General features: G+C 44.3%; 1 protein-coding gene across 1 annotated transcript in view; it reads left to right on the forward strand.

The window, feature by feature from the left end:
- LOC118367602 (synaptic vesicle glycoprotein 2A-like) overlaps nucleotides 1-18787 on the forward strand; it is a 55459-nt gene that overhangs the window by 25865 nt on the left and 10807 nt on the right. The window contains exons 3-7 of the mRNA XM_052494281.1: nucleotides 15655-15835; nucleotides 16259-16410; nucleotides 16672-16805; nucleotides 17045-17134; nucleotides 17470-17577. Of these exons, the coding sequence (XP_052350241.1) occupies nucleotides 15655-15835; nucleotides 16259-16410; nucleotides 16672-16805; nucleotides 17045-17134; nucleotides 17470-17577 (665 nt within the window). The remainder of the gene's footprint in view (nucleotides 1-15654; nucleotides 15836-16258; nucleotides 16411-16671; nucleotides 16806-17044; nucleotides 17135-17469; nucleotides 17578-18787) is intronic.

Genomic DNA, 18787 nt, shown 5'->3' on the forward strand with positions numbered 1-18787 from the left:
CTCTATTTAGCCCTCTCACTCTATGTAGCCCTCTCACTCTATTTAGCCCTCTCACTCTCTTTTAGCCCTCTCACTCTCTTGTTCCCTCTCACTCTATTTAGCCCTCTCACTCTCTTGTTCCATCTCACTCTATTTAGCCCTCTCACTCTCTTGTTCCCTCTCACTCTATTTAGCCCTCTCACTCTATTTAGCCCTCTCACTCTCTTGTTCCCTCTCACTCTATTCAGCCCTCTCACTCTATTTAGCCCTCTCACTCTCTTGTTCCCTCTCACTCTATTTAGCCCTCTCACTCTATTTAGCCCTCTCACTCTCTTGTTCCCTCTCACTCTCTTGTTCCCTCTCACTCTATTTAGCCCTCTCACTCTCTTGTTCCCTCTCACTCTATGTAGCCCTCTCACTCTATGTAGCCCTCTCACTCTATGTAGCCCTCTCACTCTATTTAGCCCTCTCACTCTATGTAGCCCTCTCACTCTATTTAGCCCTCTCACTCTATTTAGCCCTCTCACTCTATTTAGCCCTCTCACTCTATTTAGCCCTCTCACTCTTTAGCCCTCTCACTCTCTTTTTCCGTCTCTCTTTTTCCCTCTCACTCTCTTGTTCCCTCTCACTCTATGTAGCCCTCTCACTCTATGTAGCCCTCTCACTCTATGTAGCCCTCTCACTCTATTTAGCCCTCTCACTCTCTTGTTCCCTCTCACTCTATTTAGCCCTCTCACTCTATGTAGCCCTCTCACTCTCTTTTTCCCTCTCCCTCTCTTTTTTTCCCTCTCACTCTATTTAGCCCTCTCACTCTATGTAGCCCTCTCACTCTATTTAGCACTCTCACTCTATGTAGCCCTCTCACTCCCTTTTTCCCTCTCACTCTATTTAGCCCTCTCACTCTATTTAGCCCTCTCACTCTATGTAGCCCTCTCACTCTCTTTTTCCCTCTCACTCTATTTAGCCCTCTCACTCTCTTTTTCCCTCACACTCTATTTAGCCCTCTCACTCTCTTGTTCCCTCTCATTCTATTTAGCCCTCTCACTCTATTTAGCCCTCTCACTCTCTTGTTCCCTCTCACTCTATTTATCCCTCTCACTCTCTTGTTCCCTCTCACTCTATTTAGCCCTCTCACTCTATGTAGCCCTCTCACTCTATTTAGCCCTCTCACTCTTTTGTTCCCTCTCACTCTATTTAGCCCTCTCACTCTCTTGTTCCCTCTCACTCTATTTAGCCCTCTCACTCTATTTAGCCCTCTCACTCTCTTGTTCCCTCTCACTCTATTTAGCCCTCTCACTCTATTTAGCCCTCTCACTCTCTTGTTCCCTCTCACTCTATTTAGCCCTCTCACTCTATTTAGCCCTCTCACTCTCTTGTTCCCTCTCACTCTATGTTAGCCCTCTCACTCTATGTAGCCCTCTCACTCTATTTAGCCCTCCCACTCTATGTAGCCCTCTCACTCTATTTAGCCCTCTCACTCTATTTAGCCCTCTCACTCTATTTAGCCCTCTCACTCTCTTGTTCCCTCTCACTCTATGTAGCCCTCTCACTCTATTTATCCCTCTCACTCTATTTAGGCCTCTCACTCTATTTAGCCCTCTCACTCTATTTAGCCCTCTCACTCTATTTAGCCCTCTCACTCTATGTAGCCCTCTCACTCTATGTAGCCCTCTCACTCTATGTAGCCCTCTCACTCTATTTTGCCCTCTCACTCTATGTAGCCCTCTCACTCTATGTAGCCCTCTCACTCTATTTAGCCCTCTCACTCTATGTAGTCCTCTCACTCTATTTAGCCCTCTCACTCTATGTAGTCCTCTCACTCTATTTAGCCCTCTCACTCTATTTAGCCCTCTCACTCTATTTTGCACTCTCACTCTATGTAGCCCTCTCACTCTATGTAGCCCTCTCACTCTATTTAGCCCTCTCACTCTATGTAGTCCTCTCACTCTATTTAGCCCTCTCACTCTATTTAGCCCTCTCACTCTATTTAGCCCTCTCACTCTATGTAGCCCTCTCACTCTATTTAGCCCTCTCACTCTATGTAGCCCTCTCACTCTATGTTGCCCTCTCACTCTATTTAGCCCTCTCACTCTATGTAGCCCTCTCACTCTATGTACTCTATTTAGCCCTCTCACTCTATGTAGCCCTCTCACTCTATGTAGCCCTCTCACTCTATTTAGCCCTCTCTCACTCTATGTAGTCCTCTCACTCTATTTAGCCCTCTCACTCTATGTAGTCCTCTCACTCTATTTAGCCCTCTCACTCTATTTAGCCCTCTCACTCTATGTAGTCCTCTCCTCTATTTAGCCCTCTCACTCTATTTAGCCCTCTCACTCTATTTAGTCCTCTCACTCTATTTAGCCCTCTCACTCTATGTAGCCCTCTCACTCTATTTAGCCCTCTCACTCTATGTAGTCCTCTCACTCTATTTAGCCCTCTCACTCTATTTAGCCCTCTCACTCTATTTAGCCCTCTCACTCTATGTAGCCCTCTCACTCTATTTAGCCCTCTCACTCTATGTAGCCCTCTCACTCTATGTTGCCCTCTCACTCTATTTAGCCCTCTCACTCTATGTAGCCCTCTCACTCTATGTAGCCCTCTCACTCTATGTAGTCCTCTCACTCTATTTAGCCCTCTCACTCTATGTAGCCCTCTCACTCTATGTAGCCCTCTCACTCTATGTAGCCCTCTCACTCTATGTAGCCCTCTCACTCTCTTCATCAGTTTTTGTCTGCATCTCTTTATTCCCTACAAAAGCAAGCCTCTAACGTCCTTCATACTGGGCTCCTGGGTGGCGCAGACGTCTAGGGCATCACTACAGTCCCTGGTTCAATTCCAGGCTGTATCACATCCGGCTGTGATTGGGATTCCCATAGGGCGGCGCACAATTGTCCCAGCGTTGTCGGTTTGGCTGGGGCAGGCCGTCATTGTAAATAACATTTATTTTTTAAATGAGACGTAAAAATGCTATCCAGAAATTCATCTTATGCTGGGGAAGTAGATAAAGGGCATTGCCAAAATCCTGAAGTATCCCTTTAATATAAAATGTTCCCCATGCCACATTTTCCCCATACTCTTATTATTTTAACACACTTTACAGTAGCTAAAGGCCTTTAGGATTCACTGCCCATGTAACTACTGAACACCCCTTTAATTCTCAAACCGTCTCTGAAATCCAAGTCAAATCCTATACATGCTTTGGTTCAGGGGTTTTATAGCAGAATATACTGCACACTGGAGACCATAGCATAGGCCCATTAAGAGAATGGTGTGTGCTGTGCGAAGTTACTCATGTGACCATTTCCCTTGCTGGGGGACAATGTCCATTCCATGCCATCTGTCTTTGGCCATTCAGCAAGGACACAATGAACGAGGGCTATGGTCCTATAACACATTCAACTCATTCTGTATTTATACTGGCAGGCCATGTGTTATGCATGTTGTTTATTATCGATTTGTTTTGTTTGTCTCGTTGCTTTTTGATTGATGTGGGGAGTGAGGTCAGCGTATTGAATGGCGTGTTCAAAGGGGTATCATGTTTTCATAGCAGAGCAGAATTGAGAATGGATCAAACAACCTCTATCCATCACCATTACATTCTCCTCTCTTGTTGTTCGGCCAAAAGTCATACTGATCCATATTGATTATTTTGTCAATGGCAGTTTTCGCTCATATTTCTATGAATTCAGTGAATGATCATATACACTCCACATAACACTGGACATAGAGATGACTCATTTGACATCCTGTCATGCGTGTGTGGGCTGTTTTCTAGTCGACATATGGCATGTGTGCATGCTTTCGTATGTAATGGGTGTGTAGGTATGGACCCAGCAGTGACACTCCCCCACATGTGATCTGGCAGGCGTATATGTTTGTGTTTGTGTCTGTGTGAACTGTATGTGTGGTCTCTGGCTGACGACTGGCTTGCATATGTATCTCTCTCGCTCTTTCTCTCTCTCTCTATGTCCCTCACTGGGTCTCTGTACGTGCTGTGTTGGGGGAGCCAGTATGGAAACAAGGCCCTTGGTCTCTCCCCTGTTACACAACATGCCTGACTCATGGTGGAATGCTTCACTCGTGTATGCCACTGTGCCACCCATGGGTCCTAGTGTCCTCGCTGTTCCCTCCTCCCTGACTGCCATTGTGTTACCCTGCCTGCCATTGTATTAGTAGTCAGAATAGACCGCTGTCAGTGTTGTCAAGGAGCCAGTCTCTTTAACCTGACGCACTCTGGCGGAACCACACAGTGTGTGTGTGTGTGTGTGTGTGTGTGTGTGTGTGTGTGTGTGTGTGTGTGTGTGTGTGTGTGTGTGTGTGTGTGTGTGTGTGTGTGTGTGTGTGTGTGTGTGTGTGTGTGTGTGTGTGTGTGTGTGTGTGTGTGTGTGTGTGTGTGTGTGTGTGTTTGTGTGCGTGTGCGTGTGTGTGTGTGTGTGCGGCAATGACCATAATATATTCCCCCCTGCTGCGCCCATCCAGCAGCGGTAAGTATCCACATTAGTCAAAGTGGTGAATTTGGAAATCGTGACACTGTGCTTGGAACATCCATTTTTTTCACAAAAGACAGAAAGGTGCATGGCTACGGATGCATTGTTACATTTCTCTGTACAGAACGCAAATGGAGAATCTTTGGTTGCCATTTTACGGTAGTACTGTCTGCCGCTCAGCAAGAGATTTCTGGGGAGCTGCTGGAGATGTAGCTGTAAGATTTCACTGTCAGACAGATTTAACACAGTTGAGCAGATGCACTTCATTTCTACTGACATACAATATCAAGACTCCATTTTCTAAAATGATACCATTGTGTCTTGTTGACAGTGTGGTTATATTCAAACCGTTAGTCGTGGTGCCTTTTCTCTTCACCGTGGTTATGTTTTCAAGGTGGATGTTAACATAGCCATAACCTTGGGAAAATTCACATTGTCCCCTTTGGTCTTTTCATTGTGTGCTTGTCTCTTGTTTTCAGATAGCTCGGCTGGTAGCCCTGAGGGTAAAGAGAACCTTTCTCTCCCGGTGTCTCCTTGGCCTTTAGACAACATGGCACAAACAGCTTAGCATATTAACGGAAGGGTGGGAGAGATGGAAGGAGGAAGAGAGGGATGATTTAAAAAAGGAGCAGAGCAGAGGTGTGTCTGTTTTACTCAGCAAAGCAAGGAGGAACATGGTTAGCATTTAAGGGACTGTGAAGGCAGTGTGTTAGCATATTAGCAATGGAAGATGTAGAGCTTTTTTAGCAAGGGTAGAGTCATGATAGCATTTAGTGATGCATGATGGATATAGTAGTGTATTAGAAAACGATCTTAGCATTGGTAGTATTATATTAGCATTTTGAATATTTTAGGGAACAGAATGTGCTATGTTCAGTGTGCAACATCAGCATTTAACAATGTACAGCAAAGTAGGAAGCATTTTAGCTTTTGCAAAGAAACAGTAACACCATGATAGATTTATACTGCTTTTTTACATGAGGAGACAGAATTTGTGAGAGCAGTAGCATTTTGACAGTAATGGTGATGGTCAACTAAATCAACTGGCACAATGCTCTCTACTCTATGAAGGATCCTCTGCCCCTGGCTCACTCAAAAAGCCCTGTATGCTCTCGCAGAAAGGAGCTATTAATAGTGCCCCCTTAACCCCCCTTCCCACACACACACGTGCGCACACACACACACACACACACACATAACACACTCCTCCATAGCCCTGCAGCCTCAGTGAGCCTCACCACGCTGCAGCTCACAGATTGTGGACTTCCTCCTCTGATCACTCTCTCTCTCTTCTCCTCCTCTCCCCTCCCCACATCCTATTTTCTCTTTTGAATCATGTGGAGCTCAGCTGTCTGAAAGGCTCCTCCTACCTCTCTCTCTCTCTGGCTCTCTCTCTCTCCCATCTCTCTCTCTAACTGCCTCCCATGGGAGTCTCCCCTACTGTTTCCGTGATCCTCTTGGGTACAGTAAACAGATTCATCTTTGGTTGACAACAGCACTCAGACTTGGCAGAATGATAACAGACCACCACCATTGGACTACAGAATTAATATCGTAATAAATTCACTCAATTATGCATCAATGAAAAATAAACATTAGCGATGTTTATGAGTGCTACTTTAGGCTACTGTATGTTTCATCATGGGATCCGTAGCCAATATGCCACAATTTGTAAAATGCCTAATATGAAGTATGGAATGGGTATCATGGCAGAATTCACAAGCCATCTGTGAATATCTTCTCAACTTTAGCATTTTTTTTTGTGAGTGTGGATATTTTATACAGTTGCAACCATTATTTTAACATTGCAAATCATTTATTTTGTCAGATCTTATATTTTTAGACCCGTTGGCGTTTTTAATATTCTCCCGCTGTATTAGTAATAAAAGGCCTGTAGATGTATTTTTCAGGCCGTGTCAGACTGACTCAATTCACCAGGAACAATCTATCACAACATTAAAAGATAAAGTATTTATCACACCCTATGTGATTTCCTCTGTGGCTGGGCTATTGCATTCCGGCCAGCCCCTGGGATGTGCTGCTGACTGTGGCTGCGATAGCCTTGGTGGCTAACTTGACGACAGAAATACAGATTTAGAGATTGAGGCTACTTTTGACCAGAGCTCTATGACCAAAGCCCTATGGGCCCTGGTCAAAATAAGTGCACTATACAGGAAGTAGGGTACCATTTGGGAAGCATTGAGCAATACAGTGAGTGCTAGGATAGATTGAAGATCAGCACCATAGACAGCTCCCCCGGCAGAGCTCTGCTCCCCATATAGGCCAGGGAAGAGAGGGAGAGAGGCAAAGCTAACCAGGCCACTGGATGCCACTGATACTGCATTGCGGCGATGGCTTTCAAGCTCAGTCATCATCACCAGCTCCCTCCTGCCGCTCAGGCCTATTGTTAAAGCGGGGTACACACAACGGCGTTGACAGCTGCCTCTCTACACCGTCGCTGCACAAACAGAGATAGAGAGGTCTCGTACACACCTCCTAGCACGAGGAAGAAAGTCACCTTCAGACCCATCTAACACACACACACACACACACACACACACACACACACACACACACACACACACACACACACACACACACACACACACACACACACACACACACACACACACACACACACACACAGCTGAAGGGGAAGGCGGTGGGACACCCAACATCACACAGGTGTCTAACTCACCAACAACACAGTGCTTCTGTACTGTTAGACTTGGTACCATGAAATCGCTATTTCAACGTTAGCCTACACTGACCCTGCATTCACCTGAGCTCCAACACTAATTCACTTCCTAATATATAATAATATATCCTAGCCTTAGTGATGGATTAGCACAGCTGATATTATAGATCCCGTGTACCCATTATGGGCTTGTTGACTTATCTGTGTGAATGGGCCCATAGTGTGGTCAGTGTGTGTGAGTCATTGTGATGGTGTATTTACACCACTGAGGTATAAAAAGAACTTGAGACTGTATGTCTGTGCTATACACACATACGACAGACATACAGTACTCACAAGCGGGTCTGAATTTATGTCTGTGGTATGTGTGTACAAATTGTGCTTGTGAGAATGCGTTTAAGAATGTTGTGCCAGTTACCGAAAAGGTTGCTGGTTCGAATCCTGTAGATGACTAGGTGAAAAATCTGTCCAGGTGCCCTTGAGCAAGGCACTTAGCCCGAATTGCTCCTGCAAGTTGCTCTGGATGAGAGCATCTGCTAAATGACTAAAATGTAAAAAGAAGGAGAATCCTTTAGCAGATCTCACTCACCAGTGACTGACATTGGATTTGTTTGTGTTAATAATATACTGTTGGAGTGTGTGGGGATGTCTTCAAATACTATTTTTTATATACAGTTCCAGTCAAAAGTTTGGGCACACCTACTCATGCAAGGGATTTCATTTACTATTTTCTCCATTATAGGATAATAGTGAAGACATTACAACTATGAAATAACACATATGGAATCATGTAGTAACCAAAAAAGTGTTAAACAAATTAAAATAGATTTTAGATTTTAGATTCTTCAAAGTAGCCACCCTTTGCCTTGATGACAGCTTTGCACACTCTTGGCATTCTCTCAACCAGCTTCATTAGGAATGCTTTTCCAACAGTCTTGAAGGAGTTCCCACATATGCTGAGCACTTGTTGGTTGCTTTTCCTTCACTCTGCTGTCCAACTCATCCCAAACCATCTCAGTTGGGTTGAGGTTGGGTGATTGTGGAGGCCAGGTCATCTGATGCAGCACTCCATCACTCTCCTTCTTGGTCAAATAGCCCTTACACAGCCTGGAGGTGTGTTGGGTCATTGTCCTGTTGAAAAACAAAGGATAGTCCCACAATCTGCAAACCAGATGGGATGGTGTATTGCTGCAGATTGCTGTGGTAGCCATGCTGTATAAGTGTGCCTTGAATTCTAAATAAATCACAGACAAAATCACAGACAGTGTCACCAAAAAATCACCCACACACCATCACACCTCCTCCTCTATGCTTCGCGGTGGGAACCACACATGCGGAGATCATCTGTTCACCTACTCACAAAGCCACGGAGGTTGGAATCAAAAATCTCAGATTTGGATTCATCAGACCAAAGGACAGATTTCTACCGGTCTAATGTCCATTGCTCGAGTTTCTTGGCCGAAACAAGTCTCTTTATCTCATTGATGTCCTTTAGTAGTGGTTTCTTTGCAGAAATTCAACCATGGGGGACTGATTCACACAGTCTCCTCTGAACAGGTGTGAGATGTGTCTGTTACTTGAACGCTGTGAAGCGTGTATTTGGAAGGAAAGAAATTCAACAAATGAAATTTTAACAAGGCACACCTGTTAATTGAAATGCATTCCAGGTGACTACCACATGAAGCTGAAACTAACCCTGATTCAGCTGACCATCCTGCCCATGCTAGATTACGGAGACATAATTTAGCAGGTAAGGGTGCTCTCGAGCGGCTAGATGTTCTTTACCATTCGGCCGTCAGATTTGCCACCAATGCTCCTTATAGGACACATCACTGCACTCTATGCTCCTCTGTAAACCCGTCATCTCTGTATACCTGTCGCAAGACCCACTGGTTGATGCTTATTTATAAAACCCTCTTTGACCTGACTCCCCCCTATCTGAGATATCTACTGCAGCCCTCATCCTCCACATACAACGCCCGTTCTGCCAGTCACATTCTGTTAAAGGTCCCCAAAGCACACAAATCCCTGGGTCGCTCCTCTTTTCAGTTCGCTGCAGCTAGCGACTGGACCGAGCTGCAACAAACACTCAAATTCGACAGTTTTATCTCAATCTCTTCATTCGAAGACTCAATCATGGAAACTCTTACTGACAGTTGTGGCTGCTTTGCGTTGTCTACCTTCTTGCCCGTTGTGCTGTTGTCTGCGCCAAATAATGTTTCTATCATGTTTTGTGCTGCTACCATATTGTGTTGCTACCGTGTTGATGTTATGTTGTGTTGCTACCATGCTGTGTTGTCATGTGTTGCTTCCTTGCTATGTTGTTGTCTTCGGACTCTCATTATGTAGTATTGTGTTGTCTCTCTTGTTGTGTTGTCTCTCTTATTGTATTTATTTTTTATTTTTAATCCCATGCCCCAGTCCCCGCAGGAGGCCTTTTTCCTTTTGGTAGGCCGTCATTGTAAATAAGAACTTGTTCTTAACTGACTTGCCTAGTTAAATAAAGGTTACATCCATTTGTTTATAAAAAGCTAGTTGAGAGAATGCCAGTGTGCAACGCTTTCATCAAGTTAAAGGGTGGTTACATATATTTGGATTTGTTTAACACTTCTTTGGTTTCTAAAGTATTCCATATGTGTTATTTCATAGTTTTGATGTCTTCACTGTAGAAAATAATAAACATAAAGAAAAACCCTGGAATGAGTAATTGTGTCCAAACTTTTGACTGGTACTGTGCAGGCCAAAAGTTTAGAGAATGACACAAATATTAATTTTCACAAAGTCTGCTGCCTCAGTTTGTATGATGGCAATTTGCAAATACTCCAGAATGTTATGAAGAGTGATCAGATGAATTGCAATTCGTTGCAAAGTCCCTCTTTGCCATGCAAATTAACTGAACCCCCCAAAAAACATTTCCACTACATTTCAGCCCTGCCACAAAAAGGACCAGCTGACATCATGTCAGTGATTCTCTTGTTAACGCAGGTGTAAGTGTTGACGAGGACAAGGCTGGAGATCACTCTGTCATGCTGATTGAGTTCGAATAACAGACTGGAAGCTTCAAAAGGAGGGTGATGTTTGCAATCATTGTTCTTCCTCTGTCAATCATGGTTACCTGCAAGGAAACACGTGCCGTCATCATTGCTTTGAACAAAAAGGGCTTCACAGGCAAGGATATTGCTGCCAGTAAGATTGCACCTAAATCAACCATTTATCGGATCATCATGAACTTCAAGGAGAGCGGTTCAATTGTTGTGAAAAAGGCTTCAGGGCGCCCAGGAAAGTCCAGCAAGCACCAGGACCGTCTCCTAAAGTAGATTCAGCTGCGGGATCGGGGCACCACCAGTACAGAGCTTGCTCAGGAATGGCAGCAGGCAGGTGTAAGTGCATCTGCACGCACAGTGAGGCGAATACTTTTGGAGAATGGCCAGGTGTCAAGAAGGGCAGCAAAGAAGCCACTTATCTCAAGGAAAAACATCAGGGACAGACTGATATTCTGCAAAATGTACAGGGATTGGACTGCTGAGGACTGGGGTAAAGTCATTTTCTCTGATGAATCCCCCTTTTCCGATTGTTTGGGGCATCCGGAAAAAAGCTTGTCCAGAGAAGACAAGGTGAGCGCTACCATCAGTCCTGTGTCATGCCAACAGTAAAGAATCCTGAGACCATTCATGTGTGGGGTTGCTTCTCAGCCAAGGGAGTGGGCTCACTCACAATTTTGCCTAAGAACACAGCCATGAATAAAGAATGGTACCAACACATCCTCCGAGAGCAACTTCTCCCAACCATCCAGGAACAGTTTGGTGATGAACAATGCCTTTTCCAGCATGAGGGAGCACCTTGCCATAAGGCAAAAGTGATAACTAAGTGGCTCGGGGAACAAAACATCGATATTTTGGGTCCATGGCCAGGAAACTCCCCAGACCTTAATCCCATTGAGAACTTGAGGTCAATCATCAAGAGGCAGGTGGACAAACAAAACCCCACAAATTCTGACAAACTCCAAGCATTGATTTTGCAAGAATGTGCTGCCATCAGTCAGGTTGTGGCGCAGAAGTTAATTGACAGCATGCCAGGGTGGATTGCAGAGGTCTTGAAAAATAAGGGTCAACACTGCAAATATTGACTCTTTCCATCAACTTCATGTAATTGTCAATAAAAGCCTTTGACACTTATGAAATGCTTGTCATTATTCCTTCAGTATTCCATAGTAACATCTGACAAAAATATCTAAAGACACTGAAGCAGCAAACATTGTGGAAATTAATATTTGTGTCATACTCAAACCTTTTGGCCACGACTGTACAGGGGGGTACCGAAACATAGTCAATGTGCAGGAGCACTGGTTATTTGAGGTAGTATATACATGTAGTTAGAGTTATTAAAGTGACTATGCATAGATGACATCAGAGAGTAGCAGTGGTGTAAAGAGGGGGGGGGCACTGCAAGTAGTCTGGGTAGCCATTTGACTAGATGTTCAGGAGTCTTGTGTCTTGGGGGAAGAAGCTGTTTAAAAGCTTCTTGGACCTAGACTTGGTGCTCCGGTACCACTGGCCGTGCGGTAGTAGAGAGAACAGTCTATGACTAGCGTGGCTGGAGTCTTTGACAATTTTTAGGGCCTTCCTCTGACACCGCCTGGTATAGAGGTCCTGGATGGCAGGAACTGGGCCGTACTGGGCCGTTAGCACTACCCTCTGTCGTGCCTTTGCGGTCAGAGGCCGAGCAGTTGCCATACCAGGCAGTGATGTAACCAGTCAGGATGTTCTCGATGGTGCAGCTGTAGAACCTTTTGAGGATCTGAAGACCCAAATCTTTTCAGTCTCCTTAGGGGGAATAGGTTTTTGTCGTGCGCACTTCACAACTGTCATGGGGTGCTTGGACCATGTTAGTTTGTTGGTGATGTGGACACCAAGGAACTTGAAGCTCTCAACCTGCTCCACTGCAGCCCCGTCGATGAGAATGGGGGTGTGCTCAGTCCTCTTTTTCCTGTAGTCCACAATCATCTCCTTTGTCTTGATCACGCTGAGGGAGAGGTTGGTGTGATGGCACCACACGGCCAGGTCTCTGACCTCCTCGCTATAGGCTGTCTCGTTGTTGTCGGTGATCAGGCCTACCAATGTTGTGTCAAGCCAATGACTGATGTGGTGTTCTCCTCAATGCCGTCGGAGGAATCCCGGAACATATTCCAGTCTGTGATAGCAAAACAGTCCTGTAGCTTAGCTTCTGCTTCATCTGACCACTTCTTTTTATTGATCTAGTCACTGGTATTTCCTGCTTTAATTTTTGCTTGTAAGCAGGAATCAGGAGGATGGAATTATGGTCAGATTTGCCAAATGGAGGGTGAGGGAGAGCTTTGTATGCATCTCTGTAATATAATAATATAATAATATAATAATATATGCCATTTAGCAGACGCTTTTATCCAAAGCGACTTACAGTCATGTGTGCATACATTCTACGTATGGGTGGTCCCGGGGATCGAACCCACTACCCTGGCGTTACAAGCGCCATGCTCTACCAACTGAGCTACAGAAGGACCATAGGTGGTCCATAGGTGGTCCGGAGTTCTTTTCCCCCTGGTTGCACATTTAACATGCTGATATAAATTTGGTAAAACTGATTTAAGTTTCCCTGCATTAAAGTCCCCGGCTACTAGGAGCGCCGTCTCTGGGTGAGCGGTTTCTTGTTTGCTTATGGCGGAATACAGCTCCATTCAATGCTGTCTTAGTGCCAGCCTCTGACTGTGGTGGTATATAAACAGCTGCAAAAAATATAGATTATAACTCTATATAGATGAAACACCCATTCAGGTGTAGGATCTTAATTTGAACCCGTTTTCTGTAGCCTCCTGCCACAACAGGAAATGTGAATTATTATGTGGATTATAATGAATCTACATTTTGTAGGGGTTAATAGATTTTAATTAAGGGAAAATCAAGTCTGAAAGTCTTTTAAAGTGGAAAATGAAATTCTAATGTACGTGTTTTTCCCCCCTGCAAAGTTCTCCTGCAACGGGGCGATCAAATTAAGATCCTACACCTGTATTCTGAGACGCTTGACACATATGTCCCCTGATGTGTAATAATGTTAAAGGATACAACATTCTTTAATACATTTTTGTGGTAGAAGAAGCAATTGTGTATCTGTCCGATGAGACTGTCTAGTTAGCTAGATTAAGGATTGCCTGGAACTCTATCAAGAGCTAAACTGAATGAAATGTCAATGAATGTATTGATCCATACTATAAAATACAATGAAAGGAACATGCTTGGAACCTCTAACCCTGGCAATTTGCCTGGCAAACTCATGGGTACACACTCAATGGCTGCCTGGTATTGTGATGCAATCATTTCCATGGTAATGTAAACTGAGCAAAAAAAGAAAAGTCCCTTTTTCAGGACCCTGTCTTTCAAAGATAATTCGTAATAATCCAAATAACTTCACAGATCTTCATTGTAAAGGGTTTTAACAATGTTTCCCATGATTGTTCAATGAACCATAAACAATTAATGAACATGCACCTGTGGAATGGTTGTTAAGGCACTAACAGCTTACAGACGGTAGGCAATTAAGGTCACAGTTATGAAAACATAGGACACTAAAGAGGCCTTTCTACTGACTCTAGGCTGAGAGAGGCTGGACTGAGGGCTTGTAGGCCAGTTGTAAGGCAGGTCCTCACCAGACATCACCGGCAACAACATTGCCTATGGGCACCAACCCACCGTCGCTGGACCAGACAGCATTGGCAAAAAGTGCTCTTCACTGATGAGTCGCGGTTTTGTCTCACCAGGGATGATGGTCAGATCCACATTTATCGTCGAAGGAATGAGCATTACACCGAGGCCTGTACTCTGGAACGGGATCGATTTGGCGGTGGAGGGTCTGTCATGGTCTGGGGCGGTGTGGCACAGCATCATTGGACTGAGCTTGTTGTCATTGCAGGCAATCTCAACACTGTGCGTTGAAGGGAAGACATCCTCCTCCCTCATGTGGTACCCTTCCTGCAGGCTCATCCTGACATGACCCTCCAGCATGACAATGTCACCAGCCATACTGCTCGTTCTGTGCCTGATTTCCTGCAAGACAGGAATGTCAGTGTTCTGCCATGGCCAACGAAGAGCCCGGATCTCAATCCCATTGAGCACATCTGGGACCTGTTGGATCAGAGGGTGAGGACTAGGGTCATTCCCCCCAGAAATGTCCGGGAACTTGCAGGTGCCTTGGTGGAAGAGTGGGGTAACATCTCACAGCAAGAACTGGCAAATCTGGTGGAGTCCATGAGGAGGAGATGCACTGCAGTACTTAATGCAGCTGGTGGCCACACCAGAGACTGACTGTTACTTTTGATTTTGACCATCCCTTTGTTCAGGGACACATTATTCCATTTTTGTTAGTCACATGTCTGTTGTTCAGTTTATGTCTCAGTTGTTGAATCTTGTTATGTTCTTTACAAATATTTACACATGTTAAGTTTGCTGGGAAACAAACGCATTTGACAGTGAGAAGATGTTTCTTTTTTTGCTGAGTTTAGAATGTTCATACACATGATGCTAACTGATGTGGCTCATTTTTGTAATGGCAGTTGAGTTGAGTCAAAAAATCACGTCAGAGATTGATGGGTACACTTCCTGCTTTTACTTCCTGATTTGCTCACAATGGCTGTGTCAAGCATAGGTGTAATAGGTGGCAGGGAAGTCAGGCGCAGGAGAGTCAAATGGAGTGTAAATATGGAGTCTTTTAATAAAGTTCCACAAGTATGCTCCATAACAATAAATGTACAAACAAACAAAACATGGGTACGAAGACCCGACGCGCACCTATACAAACAATAACACTACACTGACAACAAATCAATCTCTGACAAAGACATGAGGGGAAACAGAGGGTTAAATACACAACAGGTAATGAATGGGATTGAAAACAGGTGTGTGGGAAGACAAGACAAAACCAATGGAAAATTAAAAAAGGATCAATGATGGCTAGAAGACCGGTGACGTCGAACGCCGAGCACCGCCCGAACAAGGAGAGGCAACAACTTCGGCAGAAGTCGTGACAGGCTGTCCACCCATTACACCATCATTGACTTGAATGGGGACGCCCGTTCCATCCATTCTATTTCTATGATCCATACACTTTTAGAAGAATAGGTGCTATCTAGAATCTAAAGGGGTTCTTCGGTTGTCCCCATAGGAGAACCCTTTGAAAACCCCTTTTTCGTTCCGGGTAGAACACTTTTATTTCCAGGTAGAACCTCTTTGAGTTCCATGTAGAACCCTTTACGCAGAGGGTTCTACGTGAACCCCAAAATAGTTCTACCTGGAACCAAAAAGGGTTCTCCTATGGGGACAGCGAAATAACCATTTTGGAACCCTTTTTTATAATAACCCTAATAGGTATTAATAACCTTCTCTCTCCCCCTCCATCCCTATATTCCCTCTCACCTTTCTCTCTCTCTCCCTTGTTCTCCTTCTCTCTCTCTCCCTCTTTCAGGTCTTATTGTGTACCTGGGGATGATGGTGGGGGCCTTCCTGTGGGGCGGCCTGGCCGACCGGATTGGACGGCGACAGACCCTCCTCATCTCCCTCTCCATCAACAGTGTGTTTGCCTTCTTCTCCTCCTTCGTTCAAGGATACAGCTCCTTTCTTTTATGCCGTCTGCTCTCCGGTGTGGGGTAAGGAAGCACGCTGTGTCACACACCCCTTCTCCTCTGAGAACAACTCGGCTATAAATACTAGTGCCGACTGTAAATTATGCCAAAATTAATGTGCCCTACAATGACTCCCAAAGCTGGAAGTCTGAAAGCGATCCCAGCTTGGTTAAATCAACTGGATGAAATGTGTATGAAGCCTATCTATTATTGATGTTGACAATGTTATTGTGCTGGCACAGATTATTTAAATGGCTTAATCGCCTGAAGAGACTTTATTACCTCTCTTTCTCTCTGTCTCTATTTCTCTCTCTCTCTCTCTCTCTCTCTCTCTCTCTCTCTCTCTCTCTCTCTCTCTCTCTCTCTCTCTCTCGCCTCCCGCTTTATCCCTCTCTCTCTCTCTCTCTCTCTCTCTCTCTCTCTCTCTCTCTCTCTCCCTCCTCTCTCTCTCTCTGGCTCCATCTCCTCTCTGTTCTCCTACTATTCTGAGTTCCTGGCCCAGGAGAAGAGAGGAGAGCACCTCAGCTGGCTCTGCATGTTCTGGATGATCGGTGGCATCTACGCCTCTGCCATGGCCTGGGCCATCATCCCCCACTATGGTGAGAAATGTCAATGAACCAATCAACCTACCAGTCAATCACTCAATGAATCAATCAACAAATCAGTGAGTCAGTTGGGATTACACATTCTGTACATTTAAATACAATTGAATGCACACTGTTTATACACACAGAAACAATCATTACATTCTTTGTTATGCTCCTATCAAACATGGATGCATATGCTTATCGTCCTGTATTCTGCTCTCTGGTATGACCCTTGCACCATAGTTCTTCAACCTCTGTATGTCCCTGTCCCAGGCTGGAGTTTCCAGATGGGCTCTGCGTACCAGTTCCACAGCTGGCGTGTCTTTGTGTTAGTGTGTGCCTTCCCCTCTGTGGCAGCCATCTCTGCCCTCACCACAATGCCCGAGAGCCCACGCTTCTTCCTGGAGGTCAGTCCACCAACCACCAATGAAAATATAACAAAAAATCATAGTAGCTACCCAAGGCATCGTTTATCATCTTGGGTTTAACTTGGGACTTACTGCTGTGTTTGAATATCATGACACCTACGGTAGTTACCTTCAATATACAGCTGCTGGGATCCTGATTATCCTGACAAATATACTATAATGAGTTCCTATTTATTTAGCTATTCATTAGACAAATGTGTCTGTCTTGTCTGTTGTAGAATGGGAAACACGATGAGGCTTGGATGATTCTGAAGCAGGTCCATGACACCAACATGAGGGCGAAGGGCTACCCAGAGAGGGTCTTCTCTGTGAGTGACACATACACACACAGTACATCCATCCTAAACTACTATAAAACCCAAATCAGACACATCTAGTCTATGAAGTGAAGCAGTCTTTTATTCACAGAAAAGAAATGAGGGCACATTTTTATATTCATGAATCATCTAGCAAATCCTGCCTCTGAGCAAACACAGCCTGTCTCATACATTTACAGTAAGGAGGACCCTTGCCTTGTTGAATTAGCTTGAACTTATTAGTTATTTGAGGATGAATTAAGCTCTGAATTAAGCTTTAATAAACTTGTTTAGGGAGTAATTATGTTAAGGAAGTTAGTGTGACTGAGTTGTGTTGTTGCCCCTAGGTGACCACCATCAAGACAGTTAAGCAGATGGATGAGCTGGTGGACATGGGAGAGGGCACCGCCTGGCACCAGAAATGGAGGATGAAGCTGGCTGACCTGTTCAACCAGGTAACATACTCTACCTTAACCTGTTCAACCAGGTAACATACTCTACCTTAATAACCTGTTCAACCAGGTAACATACTCTACCTTAACCTGTTCAACCAGGTAACATACTCTACCTTAATAACCTGTTCAACCAGGTAACATACTCTACCTTAATAACCTGTTCAACCAGGTAACATACTCTACCTTAATAACCTGTTCAACCAGGTAACATACTCTACCTTAACCTGTTCAACCAGGTAACATACTCTACCTTAATAACCTGTTCAACCAGGTAACACACTCTACCTTAACCTGTTCAACCAGGTAACATACTCTACCTTAACCTGTTCAACCAGGTAACATACTCTACCTTAATAACCTGTTCAACCAGGTAACATACTCTACCTTAACCTGTTCAACCAGGTAACATACTCTACCTTAACCTGTTCAACCAGGTAACATACTCTACCTTAATAACCTGTTCAACCAGGTAACATACTCTACCTTAACCTGTTCAACCAGGTAACATACTCGACCTTAATAACCTGTTCAACCAGGTAACACACTCTACCTTAACCTGTTCAACCAGGTAACATACTCTACCTTAATAACCTGTTCAACCAGGTAACATACTCTACCTTAATAACCTGTTCAACCAGGTAACATACTCTACCTTAATAACCTGTTCAACCAGGTAACATACTCTACCTTAATAACCTGTTCAACCAGGTAACATACTCTACCTTAATAACATGTTCAACCAGGTAACATACTCTACCTTAATAACCTGTTCAACCAGGTAACATACTCTACCTTAATAACCTGTTCAACCAGGTAACATACTCTACCTTAATAACCTGTTAAACCAGGTAACATACTCTACCTTAATAACCTGTTCAACCAGGTAACATACTCTACCTTAATAACCTGTTAAACCAGGTAACATACTCTACCTTAATAACCTGTTCAACCAGGTAACATACTCTACCTTAACCTATTCAACCAGGTAACATACTCTACCTTAACCTGTTCAACCAGGTAACATACTCTACCTTAACCTGTTCAACCAGGTAACATACTCTACCTTAACCTGTTCAACCAGGTAACATACTCTACCTTAATAACCTGTTCAACCAGGTAACATACTCTACCTTAATAACCTGTTCAACCAGGTAACATACTCTACCTTAATAACATGTTCAACCAGGTAACATACTCTACCTTAACCTGT

The sequence above is a fragment of the Oncorhynchus keta genome, chromosome 34, assembly GCF_023373465.1.
Source record: "Oncorhynchus keta strain PuntledgeMale-10-30-2019 chromosome 34, Oket_V2, whole genome shotgun sequence".
Taxonomy (NCBI): Eukaryota; Metazoa; Chordata; class Actinopteri; order Salmoniformes; family Salmonidae; genus Oncorhynchus; species Oncorhynchus keta.